Source organism: Arabidopsis lyrata, assembly GCF_000004255.2.
Source record: "Arabidopsis lyrata subsp. lyrata unplaced genomic scaffold ARALYscaffold_5, whole genome shotgun sequence".
NCBI classification, from domain to species: domain Eukaryota; kingdom Viridiplantae; phylum Streptophyta; class Magnoliopsida; order Brassicales; family Brassicaceae; genus Arabidopsis; species Arabidopsis lyrata.
This window is the reverse complement of record NW_003302551.1, coordinates 4,596,954-4,617,068: the sequence shown is the minus strand read 5'-3', so window position 1 is coordinate 4,617,068 and position 20,115 is coordinate 4,596,954. Positions and strand designations below refer to the sequence as shown.

The 20,115-nt window shown below is 39.4% G+C and overlaps 4 protein-coding genes across 4 annotated transcripts; 3 read left to right on the top strand and 1 right to left on the bottom strand.

Moving 5' to 3' along the window:
* Positions 1–458: 458 nt before the first annotated feature.
* Positions 459–5,376, top strand: LOC9313172 (ABC transporter B family member 18). The gene is made up of 7 exons (XM_002877058.2): positions 459–689; positions 993–1,047; positions 1,168–1,346; positions 1,425–1,882; positions 1,974–2,514; positions 2,607–3,488; positions 3,577–5,376. The coding sequence occupies exons 1-7, from the start codon at positions 492–494 to the stop codon at positions 4,945–4,947; spliced, it is 3,684 nt and encodes a 1,227-aa protein (XP_002877104.2). The 5' UTR covers positions 459–491; the 3' UTR covers positions 4,948–5,376.
* A 1,975-nt stretch (positions 5,377–7,351) lies between these two features.
* On the top strand, positions 7,352–10,985 carry LOC9311519 (ABC transporter B family member 17). Its single transcript, XM_021025580.1, has 6 exons — positions 7,352–8,040; positions 8,333–8,387; positions 8,480–8,658; positions 8,737–9,194; positions 9,284–9,824; positions 9,933–10,985. Exons 1-6 carry the CDS (start codon positions 7,804–7,806, stop codon positions 10,857–10,859), a joined length of 2,397 nt encoding a protein of 798 aa, XP_020881239.1. The 5' UTR covers positions 7,352–7,803; the 3' UTR covers positions 10,860–10,985.
* A 3,737-nt stretch (positions 10,986–14,722) lies between these two features.
* LOC110228363 (ABC transporter B family member 17-like) lies at positions 14,723–16,692 on the top strand (the record flags this gene model as incomplete). Its single annotated transcript, XM_021025581.1, is given in 1 exon segment — positions 14,723–16,692. A coding segment is annotated over 1 exon segment (1,374 nt), but the record flags the coding sequence as incomplete, so codon positions are not given.
* Positions 16,693–16,959: 267 nt separating this feature from the next.
* Positions 16,960–19,517, bottom strand: LOC9313171. The gene is given in 11 exon segments (XM_021025582.1): positions 16,960–17,104; positions 17,107–17,133; positions 17,565–17,675; positions 17,886–17,997; positions 18,145–18,272; positions 18,366–18,427; positions 18,499–18,543; positions 18,642–18,661; positions 18,774–18,836; positions 19,007–19,176; positions 19,382–19,517. Coding segments are annotated over 11 exon segments (891 nt in total). The 5' UTR covers positions 19,455–19,517; the 3' UTR covers positions 16,960–17,024.
* Between the last annotated feature and the right edge of the window lie 598 nt (positions 19,518–20,115).

The following is a 20,115-nucleotide window of genomic DNA, read 5'->3' as shown; positions in this document are numbered from 1 at the left end:
AGTATTTGATGGTATAAATCACACATCTCATAATAATATACTCCCTCCGTTTCATAATATAAGGCGTTTTAGATAAAGTTTTTTGTTTCAAGTCGTTTTCGAGTTTCAATGCAAATTATACATTATTTTAATATTTTATAATTATTTATATTATGCCATCTCTTTTATGATTGATTGAACTTTTAAAAAATAGATTTTTTTAATCGGCGTGCTTTTACCTAAAACGACTTATATTATGAAACAGAGGGAGTAGTAATTAATGTTTCATACATATTAAAAGACCAACGGTCTCCCTTTGTTTCATATAAAAGTCAGGAAGACGTGAACAAATAATATAACACAATAAAATCAAATACTCTATTCTAATTTGTTAACTCTTTACCACAAGAGGAGAGGACCTTTTGCTCTTGAAGAAAAGGAGACAAGATTGAGAACTGTAGTTTTGTTCTTTTCTTTGAAACAGAAAGGATAAGGAGACTTGGAGGAAGAAGATGAAGAGTTGGGGAAGCATAAGATCGATATTCATGCATGCGGACGGTGTAGATTGGATATTGATGGCGTTAGGCTTAATCGGAGCCGTTTGTGATGGCTTCATCCCTCCTGTTATATTTTTCATTTGTAGCATACTACTGAACAACCTCGATGGCTCCTCTTTCGATGATGAAACCTTCATGCAAACCGTTTCCAAGGTCTTTTCTCTATCTCTCTCTTTCTTCAATTTCCTCTTTGTTTTCTGTTTTGGTCTTTAACTAGACATGACATATTAACAAAAGAAAAACAAAAAAAAAAAGAAGTAAATATGAAAAAACTATACCAAACATGGCGTCATACTTTAAAACATTGTATATATTAATATATATCACTAATTGACAACGCTTTCGAGACGGAACCATGTGAACCATGACGTAAAATGCCACGACCGTGTTTAAGGAAAAGAACACTAATGTATCTTCCATTTTTTTTTTTTTTTTTTCGCATTGGGTAATTCACAGAATGCTGTAGCTTTGCTTTATGTGGCTTGTGTAGCTTGGGTGATATGTTTCATTGGTAAGTCTTCATAGACCATTTTTCAGTCCCTTTAAAAAAAAACTCCTAATTTGATGCATTTCAATGTAACTAAACACTATTTAATTTTGTTGATGGTTTGCATATTTATTAACAAACCAGAAGGATATTGCTGGACAAGAACAGGAGAGAGACAAGCGGCAAAAATGAGAGAGAAGTACTTAAGAGCAGTGTTAAGACAAGATGTGGGTTACTTTGATGTTCATGTCACAAGCACTTCTGATGTTATCACCAGTGTCTCTAGTGACAGCCTAGTTATTCAAGACTTCCTCAGTGAAAAGGTCTCATCTTTTATCTATCATATTGATCTTGTTTCTTGTTTTTAATCAATTTTTTTTTATGATTTTGATTTCAAGCAGTTACCAAACTTTTTGATGAATACATCTGCATTTGTCGCAAGTTACATAGTGGGTTTCATATTGCTGTGGAGACTCATAATCGTAGGCTTCCCGTTCATCCTCCTCCTCTTGATCCCTGGACTAATGTACGGACGTGCCCTCATCGGCATCTCGATGAAGATACGCGAGGAGTACAATGAGGCTGGCTCTATAGCTGAACAGGTCATCTCGTCAGTTCGAACCGTCTACGCATTTGGTAGTGAGAAAAAGATGATCGAGAAGTTCTCAACTGCGCTTCAAGGGTCGGTGAAGCTTGGGTTGAGACAAGGGCTAGCTAAGGGAATCGCCATTGGGAGCAATGGTATCACTTATGCTAGTTGGGCGTTCCTGACTTGGTATGGAAGTCGGATGGTTATGAACCATGGCTCCAAAGGCGGTACTGTATCCACTGTCATTGTTTGCGTCACCTTCGGCGGCACGTAAGTAACTATCTTTACAGGCTCTTGTGTTTTCCGGACATAAAACAAACCATCTTGTAGTCTTCATTGTTGGTGTCTTACATTTTTTCAGATCACTTGGTCAAAGTTTGTCGAATATCAAATATTTCTCAGAGGCATTTGTAGTAGGGGAACGAATTAACAAAGTGATAAATAGAGTCCCTAATATAGACTCAGACAACTTGGAAGGTCAGATTCTGGAGACAACTAGAGGAGAAGTAGAATTCAACCACGTGAAGTTCACCTACCCGTCTAGACCTGAAACCCCAATCTTTGATGACTTATGTCTCAGAATTCCATCTGGGAAAACTGTCGCTCTGGTAGGCGGAAGCGGATCAGGAAAATCAACCGTCATATCACTTTTACTAAGGTTCTATGACCCGATCGCTGGAGAGATTCTCATTGATGGTTTGCCTATTAATAAGTTGCAAGTGAATTGGTTGAGATCGCAAATGGGTCTAGTTAACCAAGAGCCAGTGCTTTTCGCCACATCGATAAAGGAGAACATATTATTTGGTAAAGAGGACGCATCCATGGATGAGGTAGTGGAAGCTGCCAAGGCTTCAAATGCACATAATTTCATATCTCAATTCCCCAATAGTTACCAAACTCAGGTTATATTCCTATTTTTTTTGAACTTCTGTCGTTTTTTTTTTTAGTTTTATGATGAGGACATATATTTGCTCTTTGTGTTAAAAAAATAAAGGTTGGGGAAAGAGGAGTACAATTATCAGGAGGCCAAAAGCAGAGGATTGCAATTGCACGAGCAATAATTAAATCACCAATAATTCTCCTTTTAGATGAGGCAACAAGCGCATTGGACTCAGAATCCGAAAGGGTGGTCCAAGAAGCCTTAGACAATGCCTCTGTTGGCCGTACAACTATTGTGATTGCCCACCGCCTCTCTACTATTCGTAATGCGGATGTTATTTGTGTAGTCCATAATGGTCGCATTATAGAAACTGGATCACACGAAGAACTCTTGGAGAAGATAGATGGTCAATACACCTCTCTAGTCCGTTTACAACAAATGGAGAATGAAGAATCAGATCGTAACATCAATGTAAGTGTAGAAGAGGGCCGAGTATTGAGTTTAAGCAATGATTTGAAGTATAGCCCAAAAGAGTTTATTCATAGCACGAGCTCAAGAAATGTTAGAGAATTTTCTGATTTGATTCTTAAGGATAGGAAGTCACCGGTGCCATCTTTTAAAAGATTGATGGCAATGAATAGACCCGAATGGAAACATGCATTATATGGTTGCTTAGGTGCAGCTCTATTTGGGGCCGTACAACCAATTTACGCATATTCTACAGGGTCAATGATATCAGTGTATTTCCTAACTAACCATGATCAGATCAAAGAGAAAACCAGGATCTATGTGTTGTTATTTATCGGTCTAGCTTTGTTCACTTTCTTGTCCAACATCAGTCAACATTATAGTTTTGCGTACATGGGCGAATACCTAACAAAACGTATCCGAGAACACATGCTTGGGAAGATACTAACGTTTGAAATCAATTGGTTCGACAAAGATGAGAATTCGAGTGGTGCAATTTGCTCAAGACTAGCAAAAGATGCTAATGTGGTATTTCTTCTGCCTTTCTAATTTGAACTTCAATATTGAATAATCTTTTCTTATCTATTTATTGACTTGTAATGGTTTGTTATGATAGGTGAGATCGTTGGTTGGTGATCGGATGTCATTGCTTGTACAGTCTATATCGGCAGTGAGCATCACTTGTGCAATTGGTTTGGTCATCTCTTGGCGATTCTCCATCGTGATGATTTCGGTGCAGCCAGTGATTGTCGTGTGCTTCTACACTCAACGCGTTCTGCTCAAGAGAATGTCGAGAAATGCCAACAACGCCCAAGATGAAAGCAGTAAACTATCTGCAGAAGCTATCTCAAATATTCGAACCATCACAGCTTTCTCGTCACAAGAACGGATCATTAACTTACTTAAAATGGTCCAAGAAGGTCCACGGAAAGATAGCGCCCGCCAATCGTGGTTAGCAGGAATTATGTTGGGGACATCACAAAGCCTTATAACATGCGTTTCGGCTTTGAATTTCGGGTATGGTGGTAGACTAATTGCTGATGGAAAGATGAAGGCAAAAGCATTCTTAGAGATATTTTTAATTTTTGCTAGTACGGGTCGGGTTATTGCCGAAGCTGGGACCATGACGAAAGATCTAGTCAAGGGATCAGATGCGGTTGCGTCAGTGTTTGCAGTATTAGATCGCAACACAACCATTGAGCCGGAGAACCCAGACGGATACGTCCCAAAAAAAGTAAAGGGACAAATAAGATTTCTCAATGTGGACTTTGCTTACCCAACACGGCCTGATGTGATTATATTTCGGAACTTCTCCATTGAAATCCAAGATGGTAAGTCGACAGCGATCGTCGGTCCAAGCGGGTCAGGTAAATCCACAATAATTAGCTTGATCGAGCGGTTCTACGACCCGTTAAGAGGTATTGTTAAAATCGATGGTCGTGATATAAGGTCGTATCATTTGAGGTCACTTCGTCAACACATAGCTTTGGTTAGCCAAGAGCCAACATTATTTGCTGGGACAATACGAGAGAATATCATGTACGGAGGAGCATCTAACAAGATCGATGAGTCGGAGGTTATCGAAGCAGCAAAGGCAGCCAACGCTCATGATTTTATCACATCACTATCTGACGGCTATGACACGTACTGCGGGGACAGGGGAGTGCAATTGTCTGGTGGTCAAAAACAGAGAATCGCGATTGCTCGAGCGGTTCTAAAGAACCCATCAGTGTTGCTCCTTGATGAAGCTACAAGCGCTTTGGACAGCCAATCGGAACGCGTGGTGCAAGACGCGCTTGAGCGTTTGATGGTTGGGAGGACAAGCGTTGTGATCGCTCATAGGCTTAGCACGATCCAGAACTGTGACACAATCGCTGTTTTAGACAAAGGAGAAGTTGTCGAATGTGGAAACCACTCGTCTTTATTGGCAAAGGGTCCAACGGGAGTTTATTTCTCACTGGTCAGTCTTCAGAGAACTCTCTGTTGAACTTGAAGGTTAGATGTGTATCAATACGTCTCTTTGCCTAAAACATGAAGCACGTTTCCATATAGTTGTATTCTTTCAAATCCTGATATATTTGATGAAAACAAGTGACGTAAAGAAATAGGAAAGTTATTGGTTCCATGATCATCTATAAGACAATGTGATTCATTGGTTCAGATTATGAATGATAACACAATTTAGGACACAAAATAAATCCGTAATTTCCGCAATTCTTTAATAAAACTTGAAACAATAATTCTCACGAAAATTTAGATTCCATTATTTTGTTTCAAAAACCATGAGGATAAATATGTATAACATGAAAAAATCATAATGACATCCCAATACTTGAATTTAAGCAATTTGAATTCTCTATAGTAGAAAGAACTATTTGGATCCAAACAATTGATCAGCTACATCATTTGTACTTCCCTCATGATTTAGGGGTGGGCATTTTAACCATTGTAACATATTAGCTTGGGGAAAAGGAGATGGCTTCTGGACTAGTTTATGTTATAATAAAGTTAGATCTATTTTATGTAGTTTAGAATTTTGTGGTTAGATTCATTTGTGACACAAAATATCAATTATACTTTTTCATATATAAATCTATTTATCGATATATCTAAGATTCTAATCCTTTTCACAAATATAAATACATACAAAAATATATAAGATATATTGATACAATAATATATAATTATGTTACCTATGTGGTTTGAAACTTGTCTAACTTTATTCTAAACAAACAATTCCTTCTTTCATACTCTGTCCTGATATAGTACTCAAGCCACGCACATCATGATAGGTTCATGATTAAATACTAAATTGACATAATTTGAAAAACATATGTATAACTAACTATTCTTTTGCTTCAAGAGTTCCTGATATAGTACTCCAACCACACACATCATGATAGGCTCATGATTAAATAATAAATTGACATAATTTGAATAACATATGTATAAATAACTATTCATTTTCTTCAAGATTTTTCTTATGAAAAAAAAACAAAACGAAAACAAAAAATTGAAGAGTCATTTAAGTCAATATCTTTAATTCTATCCCCATGCATTTGCATATAGCCATATAGGAGAGATTGACGTGTTTTAAATTCCTTAGTATGTCTAACGTCTCAAAGGTCTCTTACTTGAAAAACCTTGATGGTTATTGTCAATATTACTAACTTCCCATAATGCACAAAAATGAAAAGAAAAAAGGTCATATAATCATATGTGGACCACAAAACATAAGAACGTGTTAGGTACCAAAAAGTTGAATTGTAAATTTTCAGTCATTGTCGAGAAATAATCAATGATAAAAAATTAGTAAAAAAAGAAGAGAATAATAAAAGTAATGTTGATACATTAATATGATTTTTATTTTATTTTGAAGAAATCAATTAAGAATGGTATTGATAGAAGATTTAATGCAATGGATGACTTTTGAGTTTTTACTTAATTCTGTTATTTTTTATTTAAATAATGTAAAAAGACACATTTTTTTTTATGTGATGATGTAGCACTCATATGGAGAGAGTTAACCAATTTTCATAGAAATGATTCATCATGTGTCAAATTGTTTTACAAAAATTTAAAAAATCATTCCCACCCCAAATTGTAGATTATATCGACGAATACCCAAACCTCTACCTCCCCCCTTTTTTTCCCTTTTTTTTCTCATGGAAACCCTTTTCCGATCCAGTCTCATTGGTGTCTTTCCTTAGCGTCGGGGAGTGCTCACGAGGATAAATCTTTTGCTTGTATTTCGGACTAAGTGTGATTCTGATGATGTGATAGGGTTCCGGATAAACCTTTTGCTTGTATTTCAGTTGCTAGAGTACGTATCTATGCTTTCTAGTTATTCTCGAAAACACAATGCTCTTTCAAGAACAAATCTCAAATTCTAACTGAACATTATCAACTGTAGACTAAACTCATTTACATATTTTTGCAATAAAATGAATAATATTTTTTTAATAAGTCCTTTGCAAAAAGATTGATGAAACTATTTCTTTGATATTGTTTAGATTTGTGAATAATGTTATAGAGAGGAATTGAAAAAGCCATGTGAGTTTGTATTGTACGATGCATCTATTATTGTAGTTGTAGTGATCAGTACTAAATCAATATTGATGTTATATAATTATTCCCTAAGACATTACGTAAAGACAGCTAACGTCAATGATAATAAATGACATGTATGATTAAACAATATTTTTGTTTCTAAATTATCGGAATGGTCTTTAATTAATTGTATGCCTTGGTAGCCGGTACGTCAATCGTTGGCAAAAATCTCTAAAAACTCTGAAGAATAATCGATCGAGTAAAATATTCAAACGGTCGAGTAAAAATCGAAAACTGCCGAGAAAAAACTCGAATCCTCGGTAGACGGTAGCCATATTGTCATTCGTTTGTTCACGTTACTTTAAATTTTTTAATATATGTGGTTTTGGTCCGAATCTACTTTCAGAACAAGGATCCGGTAAATCTTAGTTCTTCGATTTGAACAAGGCTTATAATGAACTACTTTTTTTTTTTTTTGTTAAAGGACTTGGCTTAGTGAACTAACTACGTACAATGATCTTTTGTAATATCTAACATCTTTACGTTATGACCAAATTTTCAATATATCTAATTGAATGCTAAACGCTTTTACAATAGTACATTAATTGTCTTTACGTATGACACAAACTGTGGTATTTGGTGGTATTATACAAATGTTATAAGAGCTTTTAATATATATTAAAAGGCCTACGGTCTCCCTCTGTCCCGGCTGCTATATAAAACTGCAGGTTGTCGTTTCCCAAAGGTCAATGTGTCGTTTTGGTCTCTCTCTCTTTCTAAACAAAAGAGAAAAATGGGTAAAGAAGGTGAAAAAGAGAGTGGGAGGGACAAGATGAAGAGTTTTGGAAGCATAAGATCGATATGCATGCACGCGGATGGTGTAGATTGGATATTGATGGCATTAGGCTTAATTGGAGCCGTCGGTGATGGCTTCATCACTCCTGTTGTAGTTTTTATCTTCAACACGCTACTGAACAACCTTGGTACTTCCTCTTCCAATAATCAAACCTTCATGCAAACAATCTCCAAGGTATTTTCTCTCTCTTCTCATGTGGTCTTTAATTTCTGTTTTTTTTTTTTTGTTCTCGCTTTATTTTGTTAGTAGACATGACAAAGTAGACCAAACATGGCATGATACTTAACTTCTTTGGCCTCATTGGTTTATTCATCCGGATGTGCATCTAGATCTAGCATCTTTATTAAAATATCATCATTAGATGTAGTAGACGACAAGAAAAACAAGGAATCAACCTTGAAAAAAAAAATTCATAAGGAAAGAACACTAACGTTTTATTTCTTTTTGCACATTGGGTAATTAACAGAATGTTGTAGCTTTGCTTTACGTCGCTTGTGGATCTTGGGTGATATGTTTCCTTGGTAAGTCTTTATAGATCATGTTTCTTTAAACATATTTTTGTTCATATAACAAAAGTTTTGTATTTTGTGGATGGGTTTAATATGTAAAACAGAAGGATATTGTTGGACAAGAACAGGGGAGAGACAAACATCAAGAATGAGAGAAAAGTACTTAAGGGCAGTGTTAAGACAAGATGTGGGTTACTTTGATCTTCATGTTACAAGCACTTCTGATGTTATCACCAGTGTCTCTAGTGACAGCCTCGTCATCCAAGACTTCCTCAGTGAAAAGGTCTCAACTTTGCATCTCTATATATCGTTTTAATAGTTTTTTTAAAAACCATTTTTTAATGATTTTGATTTTAAGCAGTTACCAAACTTTTTGATGAATGCATCTGCGTTTGTCGCAAGCTATATAGTGGGTTTCATCTTGCTATGGAGACTCACAATCGTAGGTTTCCCATTCATCATCCTCCTTTTGATCCCTGGACTAATGTATGGACGAGCCCTCGTTAGCATCTCAAGGAAGATTCGCGAGCAGTACAACGACGCTGGTTCTATAGCCGAGCAGGCTATCTCATCAGTTCGAACAATCTATGCATTTGGTAGTGAGAACAGAATGATAGGGAAGTTCTCAACTGCACTTAAAGGGTCGGTGAAGCTAGGGTTGAGACAAGGGCTAGCTAAAGGAATTGCTATTGGGAGCAATGGTGTCACTCATGCTATTTGGGGATTCTTAACTTGGTACGGAAGTCGGCTGGTTATGAACCATGGCTCTAAAGGCGGTACTGTCTTCGTAGTCATTAGTTGCATCACATATGGCGGCATGTAAGTAATTATGTTTAGTGCTCTTTGGTTTTCTTGACACGAACGAAACCATTGTGTTGTCTTAACCTTTGGTATCTTACATTTTTCAGACAACTTGGTCAGAGTTTATCAAATCTCAAATATTTCTCAGAGGCATTTGTAGCATGGGAACGAATTTTAGAAGTGATAAAAAGAGTCCCTGATATAGATTCAGAAAAATTGGAAGGTCAGATTCTGGAGAGGATTGAAGGATATGTGGAATTCAACCACGTGAAGTTCAACTACATGTCTAGACCTGAAACCCCTATCTTTGACGATTTATGTCTGAAAATTCCATCAGGGAAAACTGTGGCTTTGGTGGGCGGAAGTGGATCGGGAAAATCGACCATTATATCGCTTTTACAGAGGTTCTATGACCCGATCGCAGGAGATATTCTCATTGATGGTGTGTCCATTAATAAGATGCAGGTGAAATGGTTGAGATCACAAATGGGTCTTGTTAGCCAAGAGCCAGTACTCTTTGCCACATCTATAACAGAGAACATATTATTTGGTAAAGAAGATGCATCGATGGATGAAGTAGTGGAAGCTGCCAAAACCTCAAACGCTCATACTTTTATTTCTGAGTTCCCTCTTGGTTACAAAACTCAGGTTATATTCCTAAGAACATAATGATTATAGTTTATTTTCCCTTTATTTATATCTTTCAAAGATGATGGTAAAAACGTATGTTTTGCTTTTCAAAATAAAAAAAAAAAGGTCGGGGAGAGGGGAGTGCAAATGTCGGGAGGCCAGAAGCAAAGGATCGCAATTGCACGAGCGCTAATTAAATCACCGATAATTCTCCTTCTAGACGAGGCAACAAGTGCTCTGGACTCCGAATCCGAAAGGGTAGTCCAAGAAGCCTTAGATAATATCTCTATTGGCCGTACTACTATCGTTATTGCCCACCGCCTCTCTACTCTTCGTAATGCTGATGTTATCTGTGTAATCCAAAATGGTCACATTGTCGAAACCGGGTCGCACGAAGAGCTCCTGGAGAGGATAGATGGGCATTACTCTTCGCTAGTCCGCTTACAACAAATGAAGAATGAAGAATCAGATGTTAACATCAATGCAAGTGTGAAAAAGGGCAAAGTCTTGATTTTAAGCAACGACTTTAAGTATAGTCAACACAACTCTCTTAGTAGCACAAGCTCAAGCATTGTTACGAATCTTTCTCATTCGATTCCTAACGATAATAAGCCGCTTGTGCCATCATTTAAGAGATTGATGGCAATGAATAGGCCAGAGTGGAAACATGCATTATGTGGTTGCTTAAGTGCAGCTTTATTTGGGATCATACAACCAATTTCTGCATATTCCGCGGGATCAGTGATATCAGTGTTTTTCCTAATGAGCCATGACGAGATCAAGGAGAAAACAAGGATATATGTGTTGTTATTTGTTGGTTTAGCTATATTCTCTTTCTTAGTCAATATTAGTCAACATTACAGTTTTGCATACATGGGTGAATACCTAACAAAGCGTATTCGAGAACAAATGCTCTCAAAGATATTGACGTTTGAAGTCAATTGGTTCGATATAGATGATAACTCAAGTGGTTCAATTTGCTCCAGGCTAGCAAAAGATGCTAACGTGGTATGTCTTCTATTTTGTATTTATTTGCTCCAGAGAGGATGGTAAACGAAGACGATCGTCAGATACCGCCAGCCGGAGGAGGGAACCCTAATGCTCTGAACCCTCAGAATCCTCAAGCCGATCCGACAATCTTAGCAGCCCTAGCCGAACTGAAGGATATGATGGTTAAATTCCAGAAGAAAGCTGACGATCAAGAGAAAGCTAACAAAACCTTGGCGCAGCGAGTCGACGAAATCGCAACACGTGGGCAACAAAAAACCACGCGTTTCCAGACTCGGCCGCCACGAGCTCGGAGGGACTTGCCTGGCATCAACCCAACGAGACTCACGTTCGCGACACCAACCGGCAACACCGGAGTCGCAACCCGAGCCGACCCTGCCAGATGCGAGAACCAAGATGATCCCACCGAGCCAGACGCAGTGGACTTGACGGACGAGCCAGATGATCTGCAAGATGAGCGTACCCGAGCCGGAGCTAACTCCGCCGAGCGAACAGATCTCACTGACGATGAAGAAACTGAGGAGAACGTAAGATGGGCCGAAGAATCCGAAAGGGAGGACGAGCTCAGCAAGATCCGAGCCTCCCTAGCCAAGGCGGAAGCTGATATGAAGCTCGTCAAAACCCAGATACATAGCGTTTCATCCTCTGCACCAAACATCGACCGAATTTTAGAAGAATCTCGGAATACGCCCTTCACCAAAAGAATTTCCGAAACGACGATGTCCAATCTGGGGAAGTTCAAAATCGACTCCTACAACGGATCAACCGACCCGAAGTGTCACATTAAATCTTTCGTGATATCCGTAGCCCGAGCCAGGTTCAAGCCCGGGGAGAAGGATGCAGGTCTATGCTTGCTGTTCGTGGAACACCTCAAAGGACCCGCATTAGAGTGGTTTTCTAAATTGGAACGAAACTCGATTGACAGTTTCGACGAGCTGTCGACACTATTCCTCAAACAATACTCCGTCCTCATCGACCCCGGAACCTCCGATGCGGATCTGTGGTCCCTATCTCAACAGCCCACCGAACCGTTGAGAGATTTCCTCACAACCTTCAAATCGACGCTAGCCAAGGTCGAAGGAATTACAGATGTAGCCGCTCTTTCGGCTTTGAAGAAAGCTCTCTGGTACAAGTCAGAATTCAGAAAAGAGCTGAACCTATCCAAACCTACTACAATTCGCGACGCGCTGCACCGAGCCTCAGATTTCGTCGCCTACGAAGAAGAAATGGAGCTACTAGCGAAGAGACACGAGCCGACAAAGCAAGCATCCCGAACCGAGAAAGCCCAAACAGGACTGCAGAGCCAGAAGAAGCCGGATCAGAGTGAAACGTACACGCACCACGAGGGGCACGATTTCTCAGGAGCCCACAACTATCAAGTCGACGTAGGCCGTGGGCAAGGAAGAGATTCATTCACTTGGAAAAGATGTCAACCCCTAGGTGACGAAAAAGAATACTGCGAGCATCACAAGACCATCGGGCATCACACTTCCAGATGCAGGAGCCTCGGAGCAATATTAGCGGCCAAATTTCTAGCCGGAGAGCTTGGGACGAACATAACCCTCAAAGACCTACAGCCAGAACAAGTTCAGCCCGAACAGGTGGACACAGCAAGGGGTCCCGAGCCAAGGGAGCCAGAGGCTCCGAAGAGAGTCCGGGGAACACCCGACGAGGAGCGTGACGGAACACGACAAAGAATCTACATGATAATGGGAGGATCAGCGTTTTGCCCCGACACCGTAGCCGCGATCAAAGCCTATCAGAGACGAGCCAAAGCGACCGATGAGCCTGAGGTGGAGATGACGAATCCTAACCCCATTGCCGTCACAATTGGTTCCGAGGAGGCCGAGACTATCCCAGTTGTGGAAACACCTCAGGAAATACTACCGCTAAAAACCTAAGGTACGCATAAGCTTGAACTACGGGGTGGCTTGATCCCCGAAAAGGGTACGTAGGCAGCTCGTCCTCGGACGAGTTCAGCTACCTCCCCTTATCAAAAAGGGGGGGGGGAGAGTGGGGTCCGTATATCCATACTCCCACTCAAACTTTATCAATTATATGTTTCCTATACTCCTATTCAAATTTTATCAAACTATATTTCTAAGTATACACTTCGGGTTTTACTAAACCTACCTCGGTCTTTACCCCGAAACTCGCCTCGGGAAATCAACACGGTCTAAACTCCGTTCTGTTCGTTTGGGCGATGGCCACGCCCGCGAACTAAATTCATCTACACCTCCACGGTTACAGCGCGCTATATAAGCATTCGAGACAATCTGGTCGAAGATATCCGACCAAAGATGAAATTGTCTTCAGAAACCCCAGTAAAATCTTAACACTGGTGCCCCAGTTCGCTTCTAAGCACTGGTTATCGATTGAATCGAATCGGGTCGCGACCGTGAACGTTCAAATCTTTCTGCTAAAACCCAGTTTATCTTAACACTGGTACCTATCTTTCGCTCCGGCTACTAAAACCCAGTTTATCTTAACACTGGTATCTATCTTTCGCTCCGGCTACATAAATTCTTTTTTACTTAGGACAAAAAGATGTTTTGATACGGAAACTATTCAAAATCATTGTATTCTCTTCGAAGACAAGGATCTTTGAAAATAGCGTTTGTATTTACTTTGCAAAAATACAACGACAAAGTCATCCATGCACAATCTTACACTACAACCAAAAAGGAAGAAAAAGGACGGTTCTAAGAGTGCCGCCTCAGGTTCACTGGCGACTCGAAGCAGAAGTTAACAGCTCGGTCGACTCATTCATGAAGCTCGTCACACTTGCTCCCAAGTCAACGAGCTGGGGGGCTAACTGTTGGGGTCGGATTTCACCCATCCTTTGAGACCGAGCCAAACTTCAACACCTCGGGTTATCCTGCTAGTCAGCTCGGGTACCCTGCCAGTCAGTCTGCCAGTCAGCTCGGGTATCCTGCCAGTCAGTCTGCCAGTCAGCTCGGGTACCCTGCCAGTCAGTCTGCCAGTCAGCTCGGGTACCCTGCCAGTCAGTCTGCCAGTCAGCTCGGGTACCTTGCCAGTCAGTCTGCCAGTCAGCTCGGGTACCCTGCCAGTCAGTCTGCCAGTCAGCTCGGGTACCCTGCCAGTCAGTCTGCCAGTCAGCTCGGGTACCTTGCCAGTCAGTCTGCCAGTCAGCTCGGGGTACACAGTCAGCTCGGGGTACACTGCCGAGCCTTATACTGCAGTTACCCCGAGGCAAAGTCTCAGTGCTACCCGAGGTGAAATGTGTATTGTTCCCGAGGCGAAGTCTGCAAAGTCACCCGAGGCGAAGTCTTTAGTGTCACCCGAGGCAAAGTCTTCAGAGTGACCCGAGGCGAAGTCTTCATCATCACCCGAGGCAAAGACTTGATAAATATTCATCTTCAAAGTATCATTTCCAAACAAGGCATCATTTCCGAAGGGTCATTTCCGATAAACCCGGAAATGATAAAGGAGAATCACGAAGGATCAACTTAAATCAGGAAATCTTCCAAAAAACTCCGAAGAATAAGGAAATTATCCTGATCCGCGATATTCTACACCGACTTCAAGATAAATGGAAATCTTCCGAGAATATATCGCTGGAGAGGCGGTTTATCACCCCTATATAAAGAGACTCAAGGCTCTCACAGAGGGGGAAGCAATATCGCTCTAGAAATTACACTACGCAAAGCTCTCATAGCACAAACACCTTTTTCTTTTACGATCAAACTCTTGTACGATCAAAATCATCTTTTCATTAATAATATCAAGAACACCATCTTTGGTATCAATCGTTTCTGTTGTTCTTTGAGAATTCACGATTATCGTATCCCTAAAATAAAACCCTAGACAAATCTTGATTGTGTTAGTTTCGACTTCCACAATAAACAGTATTTTTAACATTTCTTGATATCTTAATGTTTTTGTGATAGGTGAGATCAATGGTTGGTGATCGAATGTCATTGCTGGTACAAACCATATCGGCAGTGAGCGTAGCTTGCATAATTGGTTTGGTCATTGCTTGGCGATTAGCCATCGTGCTGATTTCAGTACAGCCACTAATTGTTGTCTGCTTCTACACTCAACGTATTCTGCTCAAGAGCTTTTCCGAAAAGGCCACCAAAGCCCAAGATGAATGTAGTAAATTAGCCGCGGAGGCTGTATCAAACATACGAACCATCACAGCCTTCTCATCACAAGAACGGATCATAAAACTACTAAAAAAGGTTCAAGAAGGTCCTCGTAAAGAAAGTGTCTACCAATCATGGTTAGCAGGGATTGTGTTGGGGACTTCTAGAAGCCTTATAACGTGTACTTCGGCTTTGAATTTTTGGTATGGTAGTAGACTAATCGCTGATAGGAAGATGGTGTCAAAAGCATTCTTTGAGATATTTATGATCTTTGTGACTACGGGTCGGGTTATTGCTGATGCTGGAACCATGACGACAGATATAGCCAAGGGATTGGATGCAGTTGGGTCAGTGTTTGCAGTGTTAGATCGTTGTACGACCATTGAGCCAGAGGACCCAAGTGGATACGTCCCCGAAAAAATAAAAGGACAAATTACATTTCTTAATGTGGACTTCTCTTACCCAACACGACCTGATGTGGTTATATTCGAGAACTTTTCCATTGAGATCGAGGAGGGGAAGTCAACAGCGATAGTAGGTCCAAGCGGGTCAGGTAAATCCACAATAATTGGCTTGATTGAGCGGTTCTATGATCCGTTAAAAGGTATTGTGAAAATTGATGGCCGCGATATAAGGTCGTATCATCTAAGATCGCTTCGTAAGTACATATCTTTGGTTAGCCAAGAGCCAATGTTATTCGCTGGGACGATCCGAGAGAACATTATGTACGGAGGAACATCTGACAAGATCGACGAGTCGGAGATTATCGAGGCAGCAAGGGCAGCGAACGCTCATGATTTCATCACATCACTATCTAACGGGTATGACACAAACTGTGGAGACAAAGGAGTACAATTGTCTGGTGGTCAAAAACAGAGGATCGCAATTGCTCGAGCAGTTTTGAAGAATCCATCGGTATTGCTCCTTGATGAAGCTACTAGCGCTCTAGATAGCAAATCAGAGCATGTGGTGCAGGACGCGCTTGAGCGTGTAATGGTTGGAAGGACGAGCATTATGATCGCACATAGGCTTAGCACAATCCAAAACTGTGACATGATCGTTGTTTTAGACAAAGGGAAAATTATCGAATGTGGTAACCATTCTTCCTTGTTGGGAAAGGGTCCAACAGGCGCTTATTTCTCATTGGCCAGTATCCAGAGAACTCTCAGTTGAAAGTCAGATGTGTATAAAATACTCTCTTTCTCATGGAAACAAAAGTACTGTAAATGACTGTTTAAAGTTGCTATGAGTTAACACATTTCCCAGTTGAATTGTTATTGGTCCCATGCTAATAAAAATAATTGTAGCTCCTCGAGGTGTTTTCGTTTTGTCTATGAAACAGAAAAGAAGGAGAGTTGGTGAAAGAACATGGAGAATAGGGACAACATAAAAAGCGGATGATGTGGATTGGGTACTAATGGGGTTAGGTTTCAATCGGATTAAGTGTTCAGGAAATAGTGTAAGGGCCTCTCGAGTGACAGTGTGATAAAAACCGATAGCAGTTATATAGGTTGAGAAATGTTTGAATAATGGGGAATCCAGCCGCTCTGCTCCATATATCAATAGGCCAAAGTCCTAAATCCGATCAACATCTGATCTCTCTAGTTTCGCCGAAAAAAGTTCGTTGACGTTTTCATAAAAATATTTTGGTGTTGATAAAATATAAATCTTTCCAAAGAGGAGAAGATTTTGGTGTTGATGAATCTCTGCAAAGAGGAAATAGTGCGTTGTCGTTCTTGATCGATCGATGGTATCATAATAGCAGCCAAAGCAAGTGTTCCAATTAGTTTGCATAGGTTCCTATCTGAGCTATATTGAACTTTGGGATGTGTTTCCAAGGACTTGGAATGTAAGGAGGAAGTTCTCATTTTGGAAGTCTTGCATTGGCTTTATATGAGTGGTTTAATATCAAGAACGTGGCTGATATGTACCTATACCTTCCCAGTTGAGTTGTTATTGGATTTGTTAGTTGTTAATGTAAGGAAAACCATAGCTAATTGTTTGTACTTTTAAAACCGGTGACCGTGACTAGGGAGTTGGGACTACTGTTGTTAGCTTCATCATTGCATATTTAGTAAAATTTCTAGACAAGTTTGTTTTTTTAAATCCAGAGAGGTGAAAGTAAATGTCTTACCATCTTGAGACCCAAGTAAATCAATCTTACCTCAAGCAACCACAAGATTGGCTTTTATCTAAGACACCTCCATATCCTGCAAAATATAATAATGTTTTAAACATGACAGCTTGCAGGAAAAATATCAAATAGAAACGAAAAGCTCAGTCTACTGTATTCAGAAAAATTTGAGAGTACAATATAGTCATGTTGAAAGATACTACTCTTTCACAACTAAGAGAAAGCCTGTTCTCTGATCATCATCATTTTCTTCAATATTGTAAGAAAATGTAGAAGTCGAAGTGACAAAATTCGAAAGTTAGACATAACGCTTCTTGACATCTTAGCTCCCTAAACAAGCTACAACACATGTCTACATTCGTTCAGGGTGAGGACTCCAGCTAAAATGAAGCAGAACATATATACCGATATACGGAGTCTTTTCTTGACAATACGGTTAACGAAGCACTATCAGTAAAAATTGGATGATCAATAGAGTACAAAAGTCTATTTATGAGATAGACATACTTGATCTCCCTGAAGAAGTAAGTTCAAGACTTCCAAATTTTCTGCCTGGCAATGTTGGCATCGGCATCTCTTTTGCAGCTCCTCCCCAAGTGAAGCGAATGTTTGTTCCAACTCAGAAGCCTGCTTGTTTTCTGTCAAGGAAACTATTCTTTTGAAAGAATGGCAAATCAGAAAGGAAAGGTACAAGCACTGGCTTGCTTTATTAAAAAACAGAATGGCTGGCTGCAGAGTGCAGGCCGTATTAAAAAACAGAAATAGTTGATGTGAATGTGATAAATGATTACTGCGACCGTAGTTATCAGTTAATAAATCATGCTTCACCAGCTAATGGGATTAAAGGATATCTAGCGAGAACTTGCACTGAATTCGTTTTGTCTGTTATGGCCTCCATGAGTGACATTTTCTTCTCATAGTCATCGAGCTCCTTCTGCAGCTACAGATAGGAACACCGAATTATCAATCCCAATTTGTTCTCCTCATAGAATGATTAAACAACAATCTAAAACAGGGAATGGATAAGCTAGCAAAAGGTATTTGAAGCAGCAAAGTTTACAAATTGACTCCTATATTTCCATTTTACCTGTTCTTGTATCTTCTTCTCCGCCAGGTATCCTTCTTCCTCTTTTGCTAATTGAGAACTTACATCAGATAGCATTCCCTTGATAGCTTCTGAATCCGCTCCAGAACTATCCTCAAAAGCTTTGACATCTGCAATTATGAAACATATCCAAAAGCCATAATCTCTTAATAAACAGTGAAAAATAAAACAAGAAGAGTAAACTGCAAACATTAGCTACTCACTTGGTGTTATGCCAGTACTATCATCATTGCCAAAAGTCGAATCTACTGTTTTCTGGAACTCCCTATTACCAACCAAGCAACTTAAGATGAGCTGCAACAGCATACGATGAAAACGCAAAGAAAAGAAAATAACCTTATCTCCTTGTTCAGTTCTTCCATTTGGCTTATAAACTGATCTCTGTATACCACAAAAAAAGAATAAGCAATTTAACAAACATAACCTGAGTATACTTCAAGAACTAGACCTTATTAAGATGTTAGAAAGATCAAAATCACCTGAGAAATCCTTCCTTGTTCTTTATTTCGCCAACAATCAAGTCATCAACAAAAATTCCAGAATATCAAACGAAGATATCAACCAACCATATATAAGCACTAAAAACTCAAATAAACAATGTGTAGCTAAACCTTAAGAGCATCAACTTCACTGCCAACAGTAGAAACTTCATCCTGAAGAAGACTAATCCTTGCCTGAAAAAAAGGCACAGTTTCAATACAAATCACTCCATAGAGAACTAGCATCACATAAACTTCTTAATCATCCAAAAATCAAGTGAAAAAGCACAGTTCAATTCGTGATTAGGCAATCCAAAACTTGTTAATCATCCCAAAAACCAAGTAAAATCAAAGCAAATCAAAACCTCCAGAGATTGAATCGTAGCATCGTTCAAAGACAATTCAACTTCGTAACCATTAAGCTCCTCTTCCGCCACTTCTTTGATACGCTTCGCATTCTCAACTTCTGAATTCGCTGCTTCGATTTCCGATTGCAAAATCTCGATCCTCTTCTTCAATCCAACAACTCTTTGCTCTTAATTCAAAAAATCACCAACAATCAAAACCACATGAAGATCGAATCGCATAAAACTAACGCCTATAACTCAAAATAACCAAAAATGCATATCATCTTCTTCAAAATCTGTTCGATTTTGTTTCGAATTTCTACAAAACATCTTCCGATTTCTTCTTCGTCGCGAAATCTCCAGAAAACGAACAAAAATGTATGAAGATCTTACCTCCGCGAGATCTTTCAGATGTGAAATCGCGGATCAGAGAGAGAAGCTGCTTCTGTGTATCGATTCCCGCCATGGTTTCTTCGTGTGTTCAAGCTTCTCTCTACTGAAAAAAATCTCAGTACCTTTCTAAAACTGTTGGCGTCTTTGTGAGACGCGAAATAATTACATATGCCGGCCCATGTTGATAGAGGCCCAAACTATTTAGCCCAAATATCGTGAGGATATTAAATTCGGTGCTTTTAAGTAATTTAAGAACTTGTAGTTAGAGGCGATTCAGAGCGAAAAGGAGGAATTTGATGTATTTTCATTATCTTTAGTTTCTCAAAATGTAAATGTGAAAGCGGATAAACTGGCTCGAACGGTTCGTATCCAGCCGCATCTTATCACTTTATGTAAACAATTTTCCACAAAATTGGCTTATTTGAGCCAATATAATATAGCTGTTGACAAAAAAAAAAGAACTTGTAAATAAAATTCGATAATGCTGTTAAAAGAAAAAATCGATAATTTTTAAAGTTTTATTTCCCCAAACGGATAATTTTGTGTTATTTTTATTGAGGAAACCAGAGATCGATTGAGATCGACGGTCGAGATGAGAAGCCCAAGAATAAGGAAATCATGAAGATCTAAAAGGATCTAAAAGATCATGATATTTGTTAATATCTTAATTTAGGATATTTACCATTATATTATCTCTAAATATATTATTTATATTTATATTTATCTTAAATTAG